This window comes from Nerophis lumbriciformis, linkage group LG38 (genome assembly GCF_033978685.3).
Source record: "Nerophis lumbriciformis linkage group LG38, RoL_Nlum_v2.1, whole genome shotgun sequence".
Lineage (NCBI taxonomy): Eukaryota > Metazoa > Chordata > Actinopteri > Syngnathiformes > Syngnathidae > Nerophis > Nerophis lumbriciformis.
In genome coordinates this window covers 6,160,271-6,179,272 of record NC_084585.2, presented here as the reverse complement: position 1 = coordinate 6,179,272, position 19,002 = coordinate 6,160,271, and the positions used below count along the sequence as shown (strand labels likewise).

The 19,002-nt window shown below is 39.5% G+C and overlaps 1 protein-coding gene across 2 annotated transcripts in view; it reads right to left on the bottom strand.

Moving 5' to 3' along the window:
• Nucleotides 1–19,002, bottom strand: part of LOC133578165 (evC complex member EVC) — a 37,648-nt gene that overhangs the window by 1,324 nt on the left and 17,322 nt on the right. For both annotated transcript variants that reach the window (XM_061932366.2, XM_061932367.2), the window contains exons 10-18: nucleotides 17,567–17,715; nucleotides 12,619–12,717; nucleotides 12,326–12,538; nucleotides 7,538–7,647; nucleotides 3,528–3,717; nucleotides 1,711–1,935; nucleotides 1,509–1,644; nucleotides 230–317; nucleotides 33–159 (exon numbers count right to left, since the gene is read on the bottom strand). In XM_061932366.2, the coding sequence (XP_061788350.2) occupies nucleotides 33–159; nucleotides 230–317; nucleotides 1,509–1,644; nucleotides 1,711–1,935; nucleotides 3,528–3,717; nucleotides 7,538–7,647; nucleotides 12,326–12,538; nucleotides 12,619–12,717; nucleotides 17,567–17,715 (1,337 nt within the window). The remainder of the gene's footprint in view (nucleotides 1–32; nucleotides 160–229; nucleotides 318–1,508; nucleotides 1,645–1,710; nucleotides 1,936–3,527; nucleotides 3,718–7,537; nucleotides 7,648–12,325; nucleotides 12,539–12,618; nucleotides 12,718–17,566; nucleotides 17,716–19,002) is intronic.

Sequence of the window (19,002 nt, the reverse complement as noted above, 5' to 3'; positions counted from 1 at the left end):
AGGAAACAGACTATACCTCCACAAGAACTGACCTGGAGCTGTCCATTGGTCCATTCTAAGCTTTGATCCTGGGCTACTTTTCTCCGTCTCAGTTCCTGGCACACCATCTCCGCTTTCAGATCACACTGCTCTAACACCTTCCTTTTGTGGAGCTCCACTCTGAGACGAAACCCCCCCGTTAAATGTGCTTGACAACAAAAGCAAAGGGAAAAACAGGTTTTTGCTTTACCTCTGTTGGAACTTAGCAGAGGTGGGTTTCCTTGCCCAGTTCTCCAGCTCTCTCAGCAGACTGCTGCTGGAGTTCTGCTCAGCCGAGTCTGCACGGACATGAGATGAGAGTTAAATAACAACATCTCACATACACTGACCACAACATGATGAGAACTGAAGCATACTGAGATGCGTTACTGCTACTTTACTTGACTTTAATATACCAGAAACAGATTTTTTGTGGGATCTGAACCGAGGATAATCATGTATATATATTATCACACAACTTGAGTATGCTTAAAGTCTGTTGCTTTAGTTATTAGCTATTGTGCTCAAGTTAGACTTTTGTATCTGTACAAGGACGAAACTCCTTGTCTGAGGGGTGGCCTCAGCCGCAGATGTTATCTTTGTTTTAGCCCGCTAACAGCCAAGGACTTCAAGGACCTCAACGAAGACAAGACGACAGCACGCAGACGAAGCAGAGACTTCAAGGACCTCAACGAAGATAAGATGACAACACGCAGACGAAGCGGAGAGAAGGTGAAATCACAAGGCCGCCAGCACATTCCGTCACGTATTGTGCGTACTGGACCTGCTTTGCATAATATCCGTGACCACTCCTTTTAGAGGCGGCTTTAGTGATGTTAACTGTGGAACTCCTGAATAAATAGAGATACGCGGGAGCTGAACCTTAGAGCGTAGGGCGAGACTGTGACTAAGTGTGCAGCACCATGCGTTCACCTCATGAGCTAAATTGAACTCTGTCTCTGCATGGTTCCTTGCTTCTTGTCTGATTAATAGATGTCATCAGTGTTTGAACCTGACAGGGCTACATAAATACACATTGATTGATTGATTGATTGATTGACTGATTTCGGTAGGGGTGCCGAATACAACCTTTTTACTTTCGATACGATACCGATATTGTCCGATACCAATATAATCACAATATGACATCAACACAAATTATTTTATAGTTATAAAAGGCTTAAATCAAGTGACATTAATCACACAGAAAACAATGTTGCATATGAAAAAACACATTTTTATTGACAGAAGAACGTTAAATATTGCTCTGGCTTCCTAATAGCCATATTATGTTTTACCTATTTAACCTAACCTATTTATTAACTATAAACCTATGCCTATGCTCTGGTAAGCGGACTTTTGATCGAGTGTATTTAATATTAAGAATGCATTAAAACAAAAAAATCCAACTCTCGTCGTGTCTTTCATAATGATTGTGAACGATAGGCAAAATTCCCCAAAAAGTGCAGTTCCCCTTTAAGTAGTCTCACCAAGGTTTCTGTTGGGCTGCTGTGTATGCAGTTTCTTGGCAATATCCTGCATGCGAGAATAATAGCTCTGGACGAGGGCGGCAAGAGAATCTCTGGTCAGGTACACACTTTCAGATGCGGCCTCCATGAGATGGTGCTGCATGTCCAGACAGGTAAAGTTAGTCAACTTGAATGGAAGTTGGCCAAAATAACCACTTAGTACCTTCAAGCCGTCACCCTTTCTGGAGCTGCTTTGTGAGTCTGAGGCCTGGCCGTCCATCTGCTCTAGGATGGCGTGGCTCAGGGCGTTGCCTAGCAGCAGCTGTGCGTGGTTCTGAAGAAGCTCAGTCCCAGTTTCTAGCTCTGACAAAAACTCTTGCTGGAAACTGTGGGTCACCAGTTGGCTCTCAGGGCCCAGATGCCTCTCTGCTAGGCTCACACTGCTGCTCTGTTATTATTAGGACATAAGAACAATAAATGACCACATTCAAAAGAGGGACACCGATCAATCTTTTTTAAATGAAAAAAAACAAAACAGTTTTTCAGAATCAGAGATATCATATTTCATCATTTTTCTTAGCAGCTCAGTAGTTGTTTTATTTGAAATTTAGCATCTTTCTGTCTTGCCTCTGGTGAGGGCGGTCACATTTTTTCCGCTCCCTTCTTCTCCCTGCTTGCTCTCTTTGTTTTGTCTTGTCTACACTTTTTTGAAGCCTCTTTCTTTGCGCTGTCCTCCAAATCTAAACATCAGACATGGAAATGATCAGCTGGACTCTCGACTCAATTGACAAAATCTTTGCGACGAGGAAAAGAGGTTCTGGGGAGCCTGGCTGCCCTGATGGAACCATTGCTCCGGGGTACGTGAGAGATTCCTGGGATAAATGGATAATCATGTGCCTCTTAGTCCTTTCTATCGAGGATGTGGAAGACATCTACCTATTTGGAACCGTGATCGCAGGGCACCTGCTGATTGGGCTGGGCATTGCTCTGGTGTATCGTCAAATTCGTAAGACGATGGCAGCCACTCAAGGGGCCCAAAGGCTGTTCGTCGCAATGGAAGGTTTGGGCCGGGCTGTGGGATCACAGTCTGGGGCGATTTCTGAACTGAATCGCAAGATGGATCACATCATGGAAAAGCTGGTTGAAAGGGAAAAATTGGATATGAGGGCCAACAAGGACGAATAGAATAGACAAGCCATTGCAATGTCTGCTCGCGGGAAAACAAAAATCCTAATCTACGATTTGACTCCCTCGAATGGCCTTGACGCAGGAGCAGGCTGTTCTGAAAAACATCCCAGAGGACACCTCAATGATGGACGCTTTTGACCTCCCTCCCTCCTCAATGACACCTGGAGTCGAACTTTTGCTTGCATGCAGAACGGCCCCACGCCTATGGACACTACATCAACACACCCAAGACAATGGGCATATACACCCCCCCAACCCCCCACGCCTTCACCACCGCTTGATTCCCCTTCGGGGTGATGGACGGCTGGCAGCGCTTCATAGCAGCAGTCGACCTCCAGGGCCCCAACCCCCCCCCCCCCCCGTTATGAGTTGTCGTGATTAAATGTAACATGTTTATGTGTGCATGGCATGGAGGTTTTTTCCCCACTCTAGACTATGCCCCCTTAGGAGCCCAGTCTAGATTGTATTTTTTTACTCATCTTCTTCCCCAGCGTTTTACCTTTTTCCCATCTTTTACGGGGCGCCTCGTGGCGACCCATCAGCGTTCCTGTTCTGTAACCCTGTACACTGTTTGTTTGTCTAACCTTGAACGGGTTTGTGCTGAAAACATTGTTTCGTTGTACTTGTTGCAATGACAATCAAGACCTATCCGATGTTTGCAAACTTGCCCAACCTCAGCACCACTTTTTTGAGCTGGTCTCTGTTTGCAGCTGAATCTCTCCGGGTCAAACCCTCTGGCTCCCTTGGGAATAAGTTTTCATGCACCATTTGTTGGTTTGCTTGTATACATGTCTAGCATGTCTTTTCCAAACGCCCAATCCCGCAGCACTTTCTGTTTCTTCTTCCCCTTACCTTGAGAGTGGACTGGACCGTGGCAGGGTCCTGCGTCAGCAGAGCTCCAAAGTCAGTCCGAGAGAGAACCTTCAGCTTGGCCAGCCTCATCTCTTTGAGCACTTGCAGGCAGAAGTGTCGGGCTATGAAGTGGCGCTGCACGGACACCAGCAGGTGCTCGTGTTTTTTCTCCAGCAGCGTCCCCACTTGGCTGAGAGAAAGGATCGGATTTCAGATTCAGCTGTAACAATTTAGTTCTTTGTGACATCAATCAAGACAAGTATATCACAATTGTTATTCATCAATTCATTACATAATAACTTCAATTAGCTGTAAGGGTGTAACGGTACGTGCATTTGTATTGAACCGTTTTGGTACGGGGGTTTCGGTTCGGTTCGGAGGTGTACCGAACGGGTTTCCACACGGACATATTAAGTAGCGTACCGCACGTTGTGTAAACAATGCACACCGAGGCGCAACACACGGCGTGGTTAAGAGGGGAGGAGTATATTTACAGCTAGAATTCACCAAGTCAAGTATTTCTATTTCATATATATATATATATATATATATATATATATATATATATATATATATATATATATATATATATATATATCCCCGTGACCCCGAAGGGAATAAGCGGTAGAAAATGGATGGATGGATGGATATATATATATATATATATATATATATATATATATATATATATATATATATACGGTATATATATATATATATACATATATAAGAAATAATTGACTTTCAGTGAATTCTAGCTATATATATATATATATATATATATAAGAAATAATTGACTTTCAGTGAATTCTAGCTATATATATATATATATATATATATATATATAAATATAAATAAAAGAAATACTTGAATTTCAGTGTTCATTTATTTACACATATACACACACACATAACACTCATCTACTCATTGTTGAGTTAAGGGTTGAATTGTCCATCCTTGTTCTATTCTCTGTCACTATTTTTCTAACCATGCTGAACACCCTCTCTGATGATGCATTGTTGTGTGGCGCGCACAAAAGTGCTTTCATCAAATGCACTAGATGGCAGTATTGTCCTGTTTAAGAGTGTCACAACAATGCTGTTTACGGCAGACGGACTGCTTTACTGTAGACGTTCTTTATATTGTGGGAAAGCGGACTCAGGTCCGCCTGAATTTCGGGAGATTTTCGGGAGAAAATTTGTCCCGGGATGTTTTCAGGAGAGGCGCTGAATTTCGGTAGTCTCCCGGGAAAATCCGGGAGGGTTGGCAAGTATGCAGACAACACGTCAAACATGCTAACCCATTTGAAGCGTCACCACCCCCAAGTGAACATCGCTTCAACGACGAGAAAGACGAGCGTCGTGCAAACACCGCATTCAAGCAGCCTCTCCTCGGCGAGTCAGGCAGGGCTAAAGCAATAACAAATGCCGTTGGTGTTTTCATAGCAGCAGATTTAAGACCATATTGCATTAAAAACTAGATTTTGACCCACTTCTTCTTTCTGCAGACAATGTGGATAAACTGATATTTCTGGCAAAAAACATGAAGATTGAGTGAAAGTCACCAGGGTTAAAGGCTGGGGGGGAAAAGAAAAGTTAATCTGAGGCTGAGTTGACTTGAAACTGTTTAATGTTGCACTTTTTGTATGTACAAGAAAAGTTTTGTCATTTTATTTAATCTGAGCAACAACTTGAGGCAGTTTAATGTTGATTAACGTGGGCCCCGACTTAAACAAGTGGAAAAACTTATTCGGGTGTTACCATTTAGTGGTCAATTGTATGGAATATGTACTGTACTGTGCAATCTACTAATAAAAGTCTCAATCAATCAATCAAAAAAAGCACTTTATATGTAGAAAGGTTTTGTTAAGAAACCATTCTGAGCCTTTTCTTATTTAGTTTTTATTTTATATATGTTGACTACATTAACCCTGGCAATGGACCCTGTGTGTATATGTATGTTATTATTACCCATAGCATTGATGACTGCCTGCTGTTGCACTGATCAGTCTAGTGGTGGCTCACATCCATCACACACAGAGCTATTTCTATTTTTGGGCAGAATTATTATAGTGTTCCCAATGTTAAAAGGATAAAGCCATTGTTTACAAATTTGGTAAATAAATAACCCAAAAATTTATATTTTGTTGTTTTCTTACTTTACCGAAAATGAACCAAACCGTGACCTCTAAACCGAGGTACGTACCCAACTGAAATGTTTGTGTACCGTTAATCAAATCAAATCAAATCAACTTTATTTATAAAGCACATTTAAAATTTACCACAGGGGTAGCCAAAGTGCTGTACAATGGACAGGTTAAAAGATAAAACGAGTACCGAGCAAACACAACACAACACAAACAGAACACGATAAAAAATAAATAATTGAAATAGAATAAATAAAAACATAAAAACAGGTTCACAGCAGGTGTATTATGGGGCGCCATTGCAGGATGGATATCACTCAGTGTTAAAAGCCATGGAATAAAAGTATGTTTTTAAGAGAGATTTAAAAACAGGAAGAGAGGAGGCTTGTCTAACACTCAGAGGTAGGTCGTTCCAGAGCTTGGGAGCAGCAACGGCGAAAGCTCTGTCACCTCTAAGCTTCAGCTTTGTGTCAGGGACCGTCAACAGCAGCTGATCGGCTGATCTTAAGGATCGGGTGGGGCAGTAAGGCTGAAGGAGGTCGGAGAGATAGGTTGGCGCGAGGTTGTTTAGACATTTAAAAACAAATAAAAGGAGTTTAAAATTGATTCGGTAACGCACAGGGAGCCAGTGAAGGGACGCTAAAATAGGGGTGATGTGCTCACGTCTGCGGGTCTGTGTTAGCAGACGAGCAGCAGAGTTCTGCACGAGCTGCAGGCGGGCGAGGGAGGCCTGGCTAATGCCTACATACAGGGCATTGCAGTAGTCAAGATGAGTCGAGATAAAGGCGTGGATTAATTTCTCAAGATCATGTCTTGATAGAAGCGGTTTCACTTTCGCTATTTGGCGTAATTGATAAAAGCTTTTTTGAACGACGCTGCTGATTTGTTTTTCGAATTTAAAATCTGAGTCAAACTTTACCCCCAGGTTTGTGACAGAGTCGCTGAGATACGGGGTCAGAGTGCCGAGGTCAACGTTGGGGGAGGGAGAGCGACTTGGACCGAACAACATAACTTCTGTTTTATCTTCATTTAGGCTCAGGAAGTTAGCTGAAAGCCAGACTTTGATGTCGTGCAGGCAGTCAATAAGACGTTGAACCGTGTTATTTTGTGCCATGGGAAAATAAATCTGGCAATCATCGGCGTAAAAATGAAATGCAATACTGTACTTCCTAAAAATAGAACCAAGGGGGAGAAGGTAAAGCGCAAATAAAATTGGGGCAAGGATTGAGCCCTGGGGGACCCCATGTGGTAAAGGAGCTGTGGACGACATAAAAATGTCTACTTTTACACAAAAACTCCTGTCGGTTAGGTACGACCGGAACCAGTTGAGGGTGGCGCCCTTAATGCCCACACAGTTCTCAAGACGAGTGATTAAGGTGGCGTGGTCGACGGTGTCGAACGCAGCAGACAGATCTAAAAGCACCAGGACACCCTTAATTAGCTGTGTCAAAATCTTGCTGTGGTTTCCAAAAGATTGTGATACCCGTTGGCGTGTCATTTTCTGCACACTCCAGAAGGAGTTTCAAAGTAACTGATTTTCCAGTATTATAAAAATAAACAACAGCAGGCATTTTCTGAAATTGTTTTTTTCCCCCACAAGGAGCTCTTTTTAGCCTTTTTTAGTCCAAGAAATTGCCTGTTAATCAATGTATTTGTGTGGCCTTCTATTGGCAGGTCATTGTTCAACCAATAGGAGGCCCCCCTTGGGGACACAAGGGGGACTTCTTTGAATGATTGATTGATTGAAACGTTTATTAGTAGGTTGCACAGTACAGTACATATTCCGTACAATTGATCACTAAATGGTATCACCCCAATAAGTTTTTCAACTTGTTTAAGGTCCACGTTAATCAATTCAGGTTACCTTTTAAGTGTGTAGCTCTGTCTGACCACCATGGTCCGTAGAATCTTCATCTGCTGGTTACTCAGACGTTTGAGGCTGACATGCATGAGAGCCATTGATTCAGTCCATACCTTAAAAAAAAAGTATTAAATCCAATTAAACACAAACTACTGTAATGTGAAGATAAGTTGGAAAACTAAGCCTCAACGGTTATTTTTGGCGGATCCTTCAACTCTGTAGGCCTGAACAGTGATCCCTCAAAATTTGGACCGGATTGGTGGAATATTGTTTTAATGTCTGACGAGAAATCTCTTAAGATGTGGCGAACGAGGCCAAATCCTCTGTATCATGTTTCCTCGAATAACAGCAGACTTTTATTTGAATGACGACCCTGTTTGAGCCCTGTTCTGTACTTGTACAGACTGGATCATTGAGCGTCTATTTGACAATTGTTACTGATTAAAGAGGAATGTATAACTGCCTCAATTCAGCAAAAAGTGTGAGAGTCTGTTATGTTTATTTATATTTGCACACGCTTATTGTTTACTTCAACGGTCTCTCCTTTCAGACCATTTCTAGTGGTTTGTGTAATATATCATTCCCATTTTTTACCTTATCAGAATCAGAATGCCTTTATTGTCATTGTATGGAAACAACAAAATTGGACAGCAATCCAGCCCAGTGCTTTTAAAACAACCTACATAAAATAGTCTTAAGACAACAAACAATAATAAAACAATTCAAAATTTAAAAACATAATAAAATGTTAAAAACATATTGCACAGTAGATCTCTATCAGAGGTAGTTAATAAAGTGGTGAGTGTTCAGGTACGTGCAGAATTTAGGGCAATAACAGCTCTAGGATAAAAACTGTTTTTCAATCTATTTGTCCTTGCTTTGATGGTCTTATAGCGCCTCCCTGAGGGCAAGAGTTCAGGCCAGTGGTGACCTGGGTGGGATGAGTCCCTGAGGATGCTGTTTGGCTTTAACATACCAAAAGCGCTATTTTATCAAATTAAAGACATTTAAGCATGTCTAAAGTACTCACAGCACTCCACTTTTTCTACATTTATGTTACAGCCTTATTCCAAAATGGAATTAATCAATTTTTGCTTTCAAAATTCTACACAAAATATCCCATAATGTCAAAGTGAAAAGTTTTTTTTTTCAATTTTGCAAAAAAAAGTATTCACAGCCTTTTGCTCAATACTTTGTTGATAAGATGTAAGACTGCAGAAACGAGTGAGTTTTAACATACGTGTTTATTTTGAAGGTAAATCGCAATGACAACACATAAATGTGGAAAAAAAGTTCAAATCTTCAACATCTCGTTTTTTTCATGACTTCAGTCTTTTGGAGGAGAAGAAAGATTTGTCTGAGAAACGATACAAAAACCTGAATTTGGAAAATTTTGAAAGGATATACTGTATCTTTCAATGAATGTTATGTAGTTGTTTTGACTTCACAAAATGTAAGTTCAACAGTCGTTTGTGTTGACTAAATCCAGCTCTATGATGTGGTTTATAGTTAAATCACTACCAATAGACATGTTTCGCCTTACTTTCAGCACTTTCATTCATTTTTTTCCATTTATTTCAGGCAATGACATTAAAAAACAAAAAAACAAAAACAAGTACAAGGTAGACAATACATAATAATATAAATTAATATAATGCAAAAGGTAATGTACAGTATGCAAGCATGATTGTCCAGTTTTGCCTGAAAGGGAGTGGGAAGAAGATAATTTATTTAATCCCAGCCCCAGTTCTCCATTCAGTGCACTGCAAAAACTGAAATCTAAGTAAGATTAAATATCTCAAATAAGGGTGATATTTGCTTATTTTCTGTCCAATAAGATAATTCTTCTCACTAAGCAGATTTTATGTTAGAGTGTTTTACTTGTTTTAAGTGTTTTGGTCCTAAATGATCTCAGTAAGATATTACAGCTTGTTGCTGAGATTTGATGACCTATATTGAGTAAAACATGCTTGAAACTAGAATATCAACTGTTGCAAAGCTGTGTCATCAACACTCACAAGTATAAAACTACTTTTTTAAAGTAATAGTTTCTTACTTCAAGCATGAAAAAAAAAATTATTTTGACACAATTGTGTCTCATAATTAAAACAGATGACAGCCAAATGGAATTTGCGGTTTTATTTTCAATGAAACAATAGAAAATAGATACTCATATAGTAGTGCAGTTGGCACAGTACAGTAAACTGACAGTTAATATTTAAACATTTAACATTTGACATTTCAAACAATTTTGAACAGAAATAGTTCATGCACATTCAGATAAATTCTTCAAAATTACAATGAAAAAAATGTTGGCCGGGCTGTATATATGCACACTAATTGACTGAAAGAGCACGCACTTGGTGCGATGATGTCATGTTATCCATGGAAAAATGCATTTTTAGACAATATGATTTGCCTGAGCGGCTAGGAGACCCCGAGAGTAACAAGCGGTTGCCTTGTTGCCTTTCCATTAAGAACAATAAATTAGTTTTTAGTATAAGTTTGCTGGTTTCAAGAAATGTAATGCCGAGCGCATATCATTATGTTAAGATAATGGCACTAGCATTTACTTAATTTAAGAACATTTTTCAACATATTGAGCAAAAATGTCTCTTTTTTTTCTACCAAGAAAAGTACCCTTATTAGTGAGAATATACTTATTTTAAGGTATTTTTGGGTTCATTGAGGTTAGCTAATTGTACTTGTTTTGGAAAGTCTTGACAAGCCAAATTTTCTTGTTCTATTGGCAGATAATTTTGCTTAGTTCAAATAAAATACCCCTAATTTTTGTTTGTTTTTTTCTTGTTTTTAAACACTGACTTTTAGCAGTGCATAAATAAAAAATGACATTGCATATACAGTCGTGGTCAAAAGTGTACATACACTTGTAAAGAACATAATGTCGTGGCTGTCTTGAGTTTCCAATCATTTCTACAACTCTTATTTTTTTGTGATAGAGTGATTGGAGCACATAATTGTTGGTCACAAAAAACATTCATTTAAATATCAATTTATTATGGGTCTACTGAAAATGTGACCAAATGTCATGTTATCGATGGAAAAATGCATTTTTAGACAATATGATTTGCCTGAGCGGCTAGGAGACACCGAGAGTAACAAGCGGTTGTTGCCTTTCCATTAAGAACAATAAATTAGTTTTTAGTATAAGTTTGCTGGTTTCAAGAAATGTAATGCCGAGCGCATATCATTATGTTAAGATAATGGCACTAGCATTTACTTAATTTAAGAAAAATTTTCAACATATTGAGCAAAAATGTCTCTTTTTTTTCTACCAAGAAAAGTACCCTTGTTATTAGTGAGAATATACTTATTTTAAGGTATTTTTGGGTTCATTGAGGTTAGCTAATTGTACCGTATTTTCCGCACTATTAGCCGCACCTAAAAACCACAAATTTACTCAAAAGCTGACAGTACGGCTTATAACCCGGTGCGCTTTATATATGGATTAATATTAAGATTCATTTTCATAAAGTTTCGGTCTCGCAACTACGGTAAACAGCCGCCATCTTTTTTCCCCGTAGAAGAGGAAGTGCTTCTTCTTCTACGCAAGCAACCGCCAAGGTAAGCACCCGCCCCCATAGAAGAGGAAGCGCTTCTTCTTCTACTGTAAGCAACCACCCGCCCCCGTAGAAGAAGAAGAAGCGCGCGGATATTACGTTTCATTTCCTTTGTGTGTTTACATCTGTAAAGACCACAAAATGGCTCCTACTAAGCGACAGGTTTCCGGTTCATGAAAAGACGCAATCTCTCCATCCGCACACGGACTACTATTTCACAGCAACTGCCTAAAGACTTTCAAGAAAAGCTGGCTACTTTCCGTGAATATTGTAAAAACAAGATAGCTGAAAAAAAGATCCGGCCAGAGAACATTATCAACATGGACGAGGTTCCACTGACTTTTGATATTCCTGTGAACCGCACTGTGGATACAACGGGAGCACGTACGGTGAATATTCGCACCACAGGGAATGAGAAGTCATCCTTCACTGTGGTTCTAGCTTGCCATGCTAATGGCCAGAAACTTCCACCCATGGTGATATTCAAAAGGAAGACCTTGCCAAAAGAGACCTTTCCAGCCGGCGTCATCATAAAAGCTAACTCGAAGGGATGGATGGATGAAGAAAAGATGAGCGAGTGGTTAAGGTAAGTTTACGCGAAGAGGCCGGGTGGCTTTTTTCACGCAGCTCCGTCCATGTTGATATACGACTCCATGCGCGCCCACATCACGCTGGTTTTTAATATATTATTAAAGTTTGACTGACCTATCTGACTGTTTTTTTGACATTCCTTTAGCGCAGTTAGATGCGGCTTATAACACGGGGCGGCTTATAGGTGGACAAAGTTTTGAAATATGCCGTTCATTGAAGGCGCGGCTTATAACCCAGGGCGGCTTATGGTGCGGAAAATACGGTACTTGTTTTGGAAAGTCTTGACAAGCCAAATTTTCTTGTTCTATTGGCAGATAATTTTGCTTAGTTCAAATAAAATACCCCTAATTTTTGTTTGTTTTTTTCTTGTTTTTGAACACTGACTTTTAGCAGTGCATCTACCGGTAATAGCATTTTTCTCTATTCAATGGCCTTTTATTTGATGCAGCACATTCAAAAGGGTAACAAAAGGGCGCTATAGAAAGAAACATTAATTTGTTCAAGTGAAAACAAGTGAGATCAGCTATTTGGTTGGTTCAAATGCAATGTGAGAAGTATGCACCGTCATCACATAATGGATTTCTTAGCGCAAGCCAGGCTGTATGCAAAGTAACTCTACCTGTCGCTCCTGATCCAGCTGAGCCTGCATTTGATCCAGTTGCGATTTGGTGGTTCTCTCCAACTGCTCCTTCTGTGCAGTCAGCTGATGCTCCACATCCAGCCACAGCGTCTGACAGTGTTGGGCAGACCCTTGGGACTGAGCAAGAAGAGAAGTGCAAAAGATGTCCTTGGCTTTCTCGCCGAGCCTCTTTGACCAGCTGCAGCGCAGTTTCTAGAGAAGACCATTTCTGGTAAGGTAAACAACACACTGGCAGACAGATGAATAGAATAAGTGGTATTTAAAAGGCCTACAGTCCAAAGGTTACAGAGGTTGTCGGCCATACGCTCGTCCTGCTGCAGCTCCAAGTCACAAAGCTTCTGCCTTTGTTTTAACAGGAGCTCCTGGTACTCCTTGTGAAAACATACACAAGTTTTCCAATGATTTTTTTTTTACTACACAAATACAAAATGACATCCCAATTCCATGTTTCTTAAAAGTGTAACAAAAGAAGAAATAATCAAAATTGTAAAAAATTGTAAATCCAAGACCTCAACCGACTGTCATGGAATAGATATGGTAACGATAAAAAAGGTTATACAAGACATTTCAGAACCTCTGACATATATCACCAATGTATCATTTTTAACCGGTAAATTCCCTGATATAATGAAAATTGCAAAAGTCGTACCAATTTATAAGAATGGAGACGTACACCAGTTTACTAACTACAGACCAGTTGCATTACTTCCACAATTCTCCAAAATCTTGGAAAAATTATTCAATAGTCGATTAGATTTATTTATTAACAAAAGTGGGACGCTTGTGGAGAACCAATATGGATTCCGAGCAAATATCTCAACATCAATAGCACTAACCAAAATAACAGAGGAAATGACCAATGCAATAGATGGTAAAGAATGTGCGGCCGCAGTATTCATGGACTTAACAAAAGCATTTGACACAATTAATGATGATATTTTAATACGAAAATTAGAACGATATGGCATCAGAGGTTTGGTATTGAATTGGGTAAGAAGTTATTTAACCAACAGGAAGCAATATGTAAAGATGGGTGAAAATATGTCAACACGGCTAGATATATCCTGTGGTGTACCCCAGGGATCAATACTGGGACCAAGATTGTTCAATCTTTATATAAACGACATTTGTAAGGTTACGAAGGACTTAAAGTTGGTTTTATTTGCAGACGACACAACTGCGTTCTGTTCAGGAGAGAGTACACAGAAGATAATACAAATAATAACAGAAGAAATGAACAAATTAAAAAGATGGTTTGACAAAAACAGACTTTCTTTGAATCTCAGTAAAACTAAAATAATGCTATTTGGTAATAGTAGAAAAGAGCATCATACACAAATACAAATAGACGGAGTAGACATAGAAAGGGTAAAAGAAACAAGATTTTTGGGAATATTAATAGATGATCAAATGAACTGGAAATCTCATATACAAAACATACAACATAAGGTGGCAAAAAACATTTCAATAATGAATATGTCCTGGGCCAAAAATCACTACATATTCTCTACTGCTCGCTAGTGTTACCATATCTGAGCTATTGTGCAGAAATATGGGGAAATAACTACAAATGTGCGCTACATTCGCTAACCGTGTTACAAAAAAGATCAGTTAGAATAATACGTAATGTTGGATATAGAGAACACACAAACCCTTTATTTATTAAGTCAGAAATATTAAAGTTTGGTGATTTGGTAAAATTGCAAACAGCTAAAATGATGTACAAAGCAAACTATAACCTGCTACCAAAGAATGTACAACAATTCTTCTCAACTAAAGAGGAGAAATATAACCTTAGAGGAAAAAATAATTTAAAACATTTATATGCACGTACAACACTTAGAACTTTTAGCATATCAGTATGTGGAATTAAATTATGGAATGGATTAAGTAAAGAAGTTAAAAATTGTACTGATATGATCCAGTTTAAGAGGTTGTTCAAAATAATAGTGCTTACAGAGTACAAAAAAGAAGAATTATGAGAAATACTTTCAACCTTATTGAAAATAAGATATTCTTCATCTCAGTATGTTAATAATAACTGAATTAATTAATTAATTACATATTACAAAACTGTTGTATACTAATTCATAGATGTTATTTTATTATATAAAAAGGTCAGTAAATGATTCTATATATTTGTAAACGCTTTGAAGTGGGAAAGGGGTAGGATTAAATAAGCTTTGCTTCTTCCTACTCCTTTTCGGGCATGATGTAAAATGAAATGATATGAAATTGTGTGATGTATTATGATGTAAGTGTGTTCATGTTCGAAATAAACTAAAGAAAAAAAAAGAAAAGACATTGCATATACAGTGGTGGTCAAAAGTGTACATACACTTGTAAAGAACATAATGTCGTGGCTGTCTTGAGTTTCCAATCATTTCTACAACTCTTATGTTTTTGTGATAGAGTGATTGGAGCACATACTTGTTGGTCACAAAAAACATTCATTTAAACATCAATTTATTATGGGTCTACTGAAAATGTGACCAAATCTGCTCTGTCAAAAGTATACATACAGCAATGTTAATATTTAGTTACATGTCCCTTGGCAATTTTCACTGCAATAAGGTGCTTTTGGTAGCAATCCACAAGCTTCTGGCAGGTTTCAGGTTGAATTTTTGACCACTCCTCTGGACAAAATTGGTCCAGTTCAGCTAAATTTGTTGGTTTTCTGACATGGACTTGTTTCTTCAGCAATTCTTCATCACATGAACAAAGATAAGACCTTCTGGAGGAAAGTTCTGTGGTCAGGTGAAACAAAAATTGAGCTGTTTGGCCACAATACCCAGCAATATGTTTGGAGGAGAAGAGGTGAGGCCTTTAATCACAGGAACACCACACCTACCGTCAAGCATGGTGGTGGTAGTATTACATGCAAAATGATTATTAGCATTCAGACAGGTTAAAATGTTGCTAAAACCATCACTGTTTGGGTGACGAAAAACGTTGAAAGTTTTCCACTTGTATCGCTAGCAACGGCATTAGACTTGTGTTTTTTTGTCCCGACGTGGTCTTTTACATCGCTAATTCCTCCGTGTCCGATCGAAAAATCTTGTCTGCACAAGGTGCAATTCGCGTAGTTTTCACCCTTTTTGGAACGGATAATTATTCCCGGATAGGCTTTTGAATATTCTTCACTGCAGTTTTCTTTTCGGTTTAAGACTCGTTTGCGATTTTTCTCCGGCTGATTCCATGATCGTTCGCTCGTTTGGAAACAATGGCAACTGTATGGCGTCACATTAGTGCCAAAAATCCGAGCGCATAAAAACTGTTATCGCGCGCTGATTCTCCACTTCGTGCGCGCGCGCGACACCATTTTGCGCGCGCGTGGTGCCTTTCTGCGCGCTCTCTGTGTACTCCTGGCATCTCTCCTCGTGCTGTCATGTTTCTTTTTGGCACTTTGGGGGCGGTCATGCTTAGACGGCCCCTTCTTTCTGATTGGCTGTGAGCATTTTTCATATGACCAATCATTCTCCAGTGTAGCAACGTTGTAGCTATCTTACTTCAGACATCTAGCCTCAATCATTACATTGATGTCAATGGTACATGTACTACGGTACTTAAATTACCATAACTTGCTCGATTTTCCACCAATTTACAAACGGTTTGCCTTGTTACAAATCTTATTACATGTAGATATGACATAGGATGCTGTACCTGTTGAAATTAATTAATTAATTATGCAACATAGTTGTGTAGGGTCAGTGTTAGTCAGTTCTCTGATTATTTTAAACTATTTCAGAATACATTATTAAAAGCTATTTTTAACATTTTAAAAACAAAATTCAAAGATTATTTCATTAATTTTATGGCTGAATCAAAAGAAATTCCATAAATTAGAAAACAAATGTTCAAGAAGAAGTGAAAATATAAAATAATGTTATGGTTGGATGTTATTGCTGGTGGACCAGTTCTGGCTGAAAGATGTGATTATGGTGTTTGTTGTCTTATTATTTATTTGGGTCACATTTTGTATTACCCTGTATTGTGTTTATGTGGTATGAAATAACCTTCATCAGCGCGCAACATTTTTTTATCCACTTCTTCCTCCGTAAATCTTGATACATATTGACGATGACCCGCCCTGCTATACTTCTGATTGGCTCTGAGCATTTTTCAGCGTTTTTCGCCTGACCAATCAGAAAGGAGGGGCCGTCTAAGCATACCCGCCCCCAAAGGGCCAAAAAGAAACATGACAGCGCGAGGAGAGATGCCAGGAGTACACAAAGAGCGCGCAGAAAGGCACCACGCGCGCGCAAAATGGTGTCGCGCGCGCGCACGAAGTGGAGAATCAGCGCGCGATAACAGTTTTTATGCGCTCGGATTTTTGGCACTAATGTGACGCCATACTACTGGTGCCTCGTGCTTGGCAGCGGTGCTATAAATAGCCTCGCGCATGGCATTCGAAATGGCTCCATAGGAAGTTACGGGAAGCAGTGTCGATTGTCATTGTTGTTACGCGATTTCGTGAATAAAACTTTAAAAAAAATATTTTTTTTTAATTAATGAAAAAACGTATTTTTTATCACTGCAACCGTAACCCGGAATAGGTTGATGAAAACCGTACTAATTACGGGAAAACCGGAGTAGTTGGCAGGTATGGTATTATGCTCTGGGCCTGTTTTGCTGCCAATGGAACTGGTGCTTTACAGAGAGTAAATGGGACAATAAAAAAAGGAGGATTACCTCCAAATTCTTCAGGACAACCTAAAGTCATCAGCCCGGAGGTTGGGTCTTGGGCGCAGTTGGGTGTTCCAACAGGACAATGACCCCAAACACATGTCAAAAGTGGTAAAGGAATGGCTAAATCAAGCTAGAATTAAGGTTTTAGAATGGCCTTCCCAAAGTCCTGACTTAAACGTGTGGACAATGCTGAAGAAAGAAGTCCATGTCAGAAAACCACCAAATTGTGGATGGCTACCAAAAGTGCCTTATTGCAGGTAAACTTGCCAAGGGACATGTAAGCAAATATTAACATTGCTGTATGTATACTTTTGACCCATTTTCAGTAGACCCATAATAAATTCATAAAAGAAGCAAACTTCAAGAATATTTTTTGTGACCAACAAGTATGTGCTCCAATCACTCTATCACCTAAAAAACAAGAGTTGTACAAATGATTGGAAACTCAAGACAGCCATGACATTATGTTCTTTACAAGTGTATGCACACTTTTGACCACCACTGAAATAGTCTAGTGCCTAATGAACTGACCTTTGACAGCTGCTGTGGGTCACTCTGAGTCTGTCTCAGCTCCAGTGCGTGACTCCTCTCCTTGGCTTGGTTTCTGCAAAGCTTCTTTCGCTTGGCCTCCATTTTGCTGCACTTTTCCCTCACCAACTCTTTTGTTTTGCTTGCGTAATCTGGGTCAAAACCACAAATGTTTAGGGGTTAGCCGGACGCTTCTTAAAGGGGAACATTATCACCAGACCTACAGGTAAAAGCCAGTAAATTAGAATATTTTGAAAAACTTGATTTATTTCAGTAATTGCATTCAAAAGGTGTAACTTGTACATTATATTTATTCATTGCACACAGACTGATGCATTCAAATGTTTATTTCATTTAATTTTGATGATTTGAAGTGGCAACAAATGAAAATCCAAAATTCCGTGTGTCACAAAATTAGAATATTACTTAAGGCTAATACAAAAAAGGGATTTTTAGAAATGTTGGCCAACTGAAAAGTATGAAAATGAAAAATATGAGCATGTACAATACTCAATACTTGGTTGGAGCTCCTTTTGCCTCAATTACTGCGTTAATGCGGCGTGGCATGGAGTCGATGAGTTTCTGGCACTGCTCAGGTGTTATGAGAGCCCAGGTTGCTCTGATAGTGGCCTTCAACTCTTCTGCGTTTTTGGGTCTGGCATTCTGCATCTTCCTTTTCACAATACCCCACAGATTTTCTATGGGGCTAAAGTCAGGGGAGTTGGAGGGCCAATTTAGAACAGAAATACCATGGTCCGTAAACCAGGCACGGGTAGATTTTGCGCTGTGTGCAGGCGCCAAGTCCTGTTGGAACTTGAAATCTCCATCTCCATAGAGCAGGTCAGCAGCAGGAAGCATGAAGTGCTCTAAAACTTGCTGGTAGACGGCTGCGTTGACCCTGGATCTCAGGAAACAGAGTGGACCGACACCAGCAGATGACATGGCACCCCAAACCACCACTGATGGTGGAAACTTTACACTAGACTTCAGGCAACGTGGATCCTGTGCCTCTCCTGTCTTCCTCCAGACTCTGGGACCTCGATTTCCAAAGGAAATGCAAAATTTGCATGGTTGGGTGATGGTTTGGGGTACCAATGCAATTACTGAAATAAATCAAGTTTTTCAAAATATTCTAATTTACTGGCTTTTACCTGTATGTAAGCGTCAATATATACCTTGATGTTGCAGTAAAAAGACCATATATTTTTTTAACCGATTTCCGAACTCTAAATGGGTGAATTTTGGCGAATTAAACGCCTTTCTAATATTCGCTCTCGTTGTGACGTCACATCGGGAAGCAATCCGCCATTTTCTCAAACACCGAGTCAAATCAGCTCTGTTATTTTCCGTTTTTTCGACTGTTTTCCGTACCTTGGAGACATCATGCCTCGTCGGTGTGTTGTCGGAGGGTGTAACAACACCAACAGGGACGGACTCAA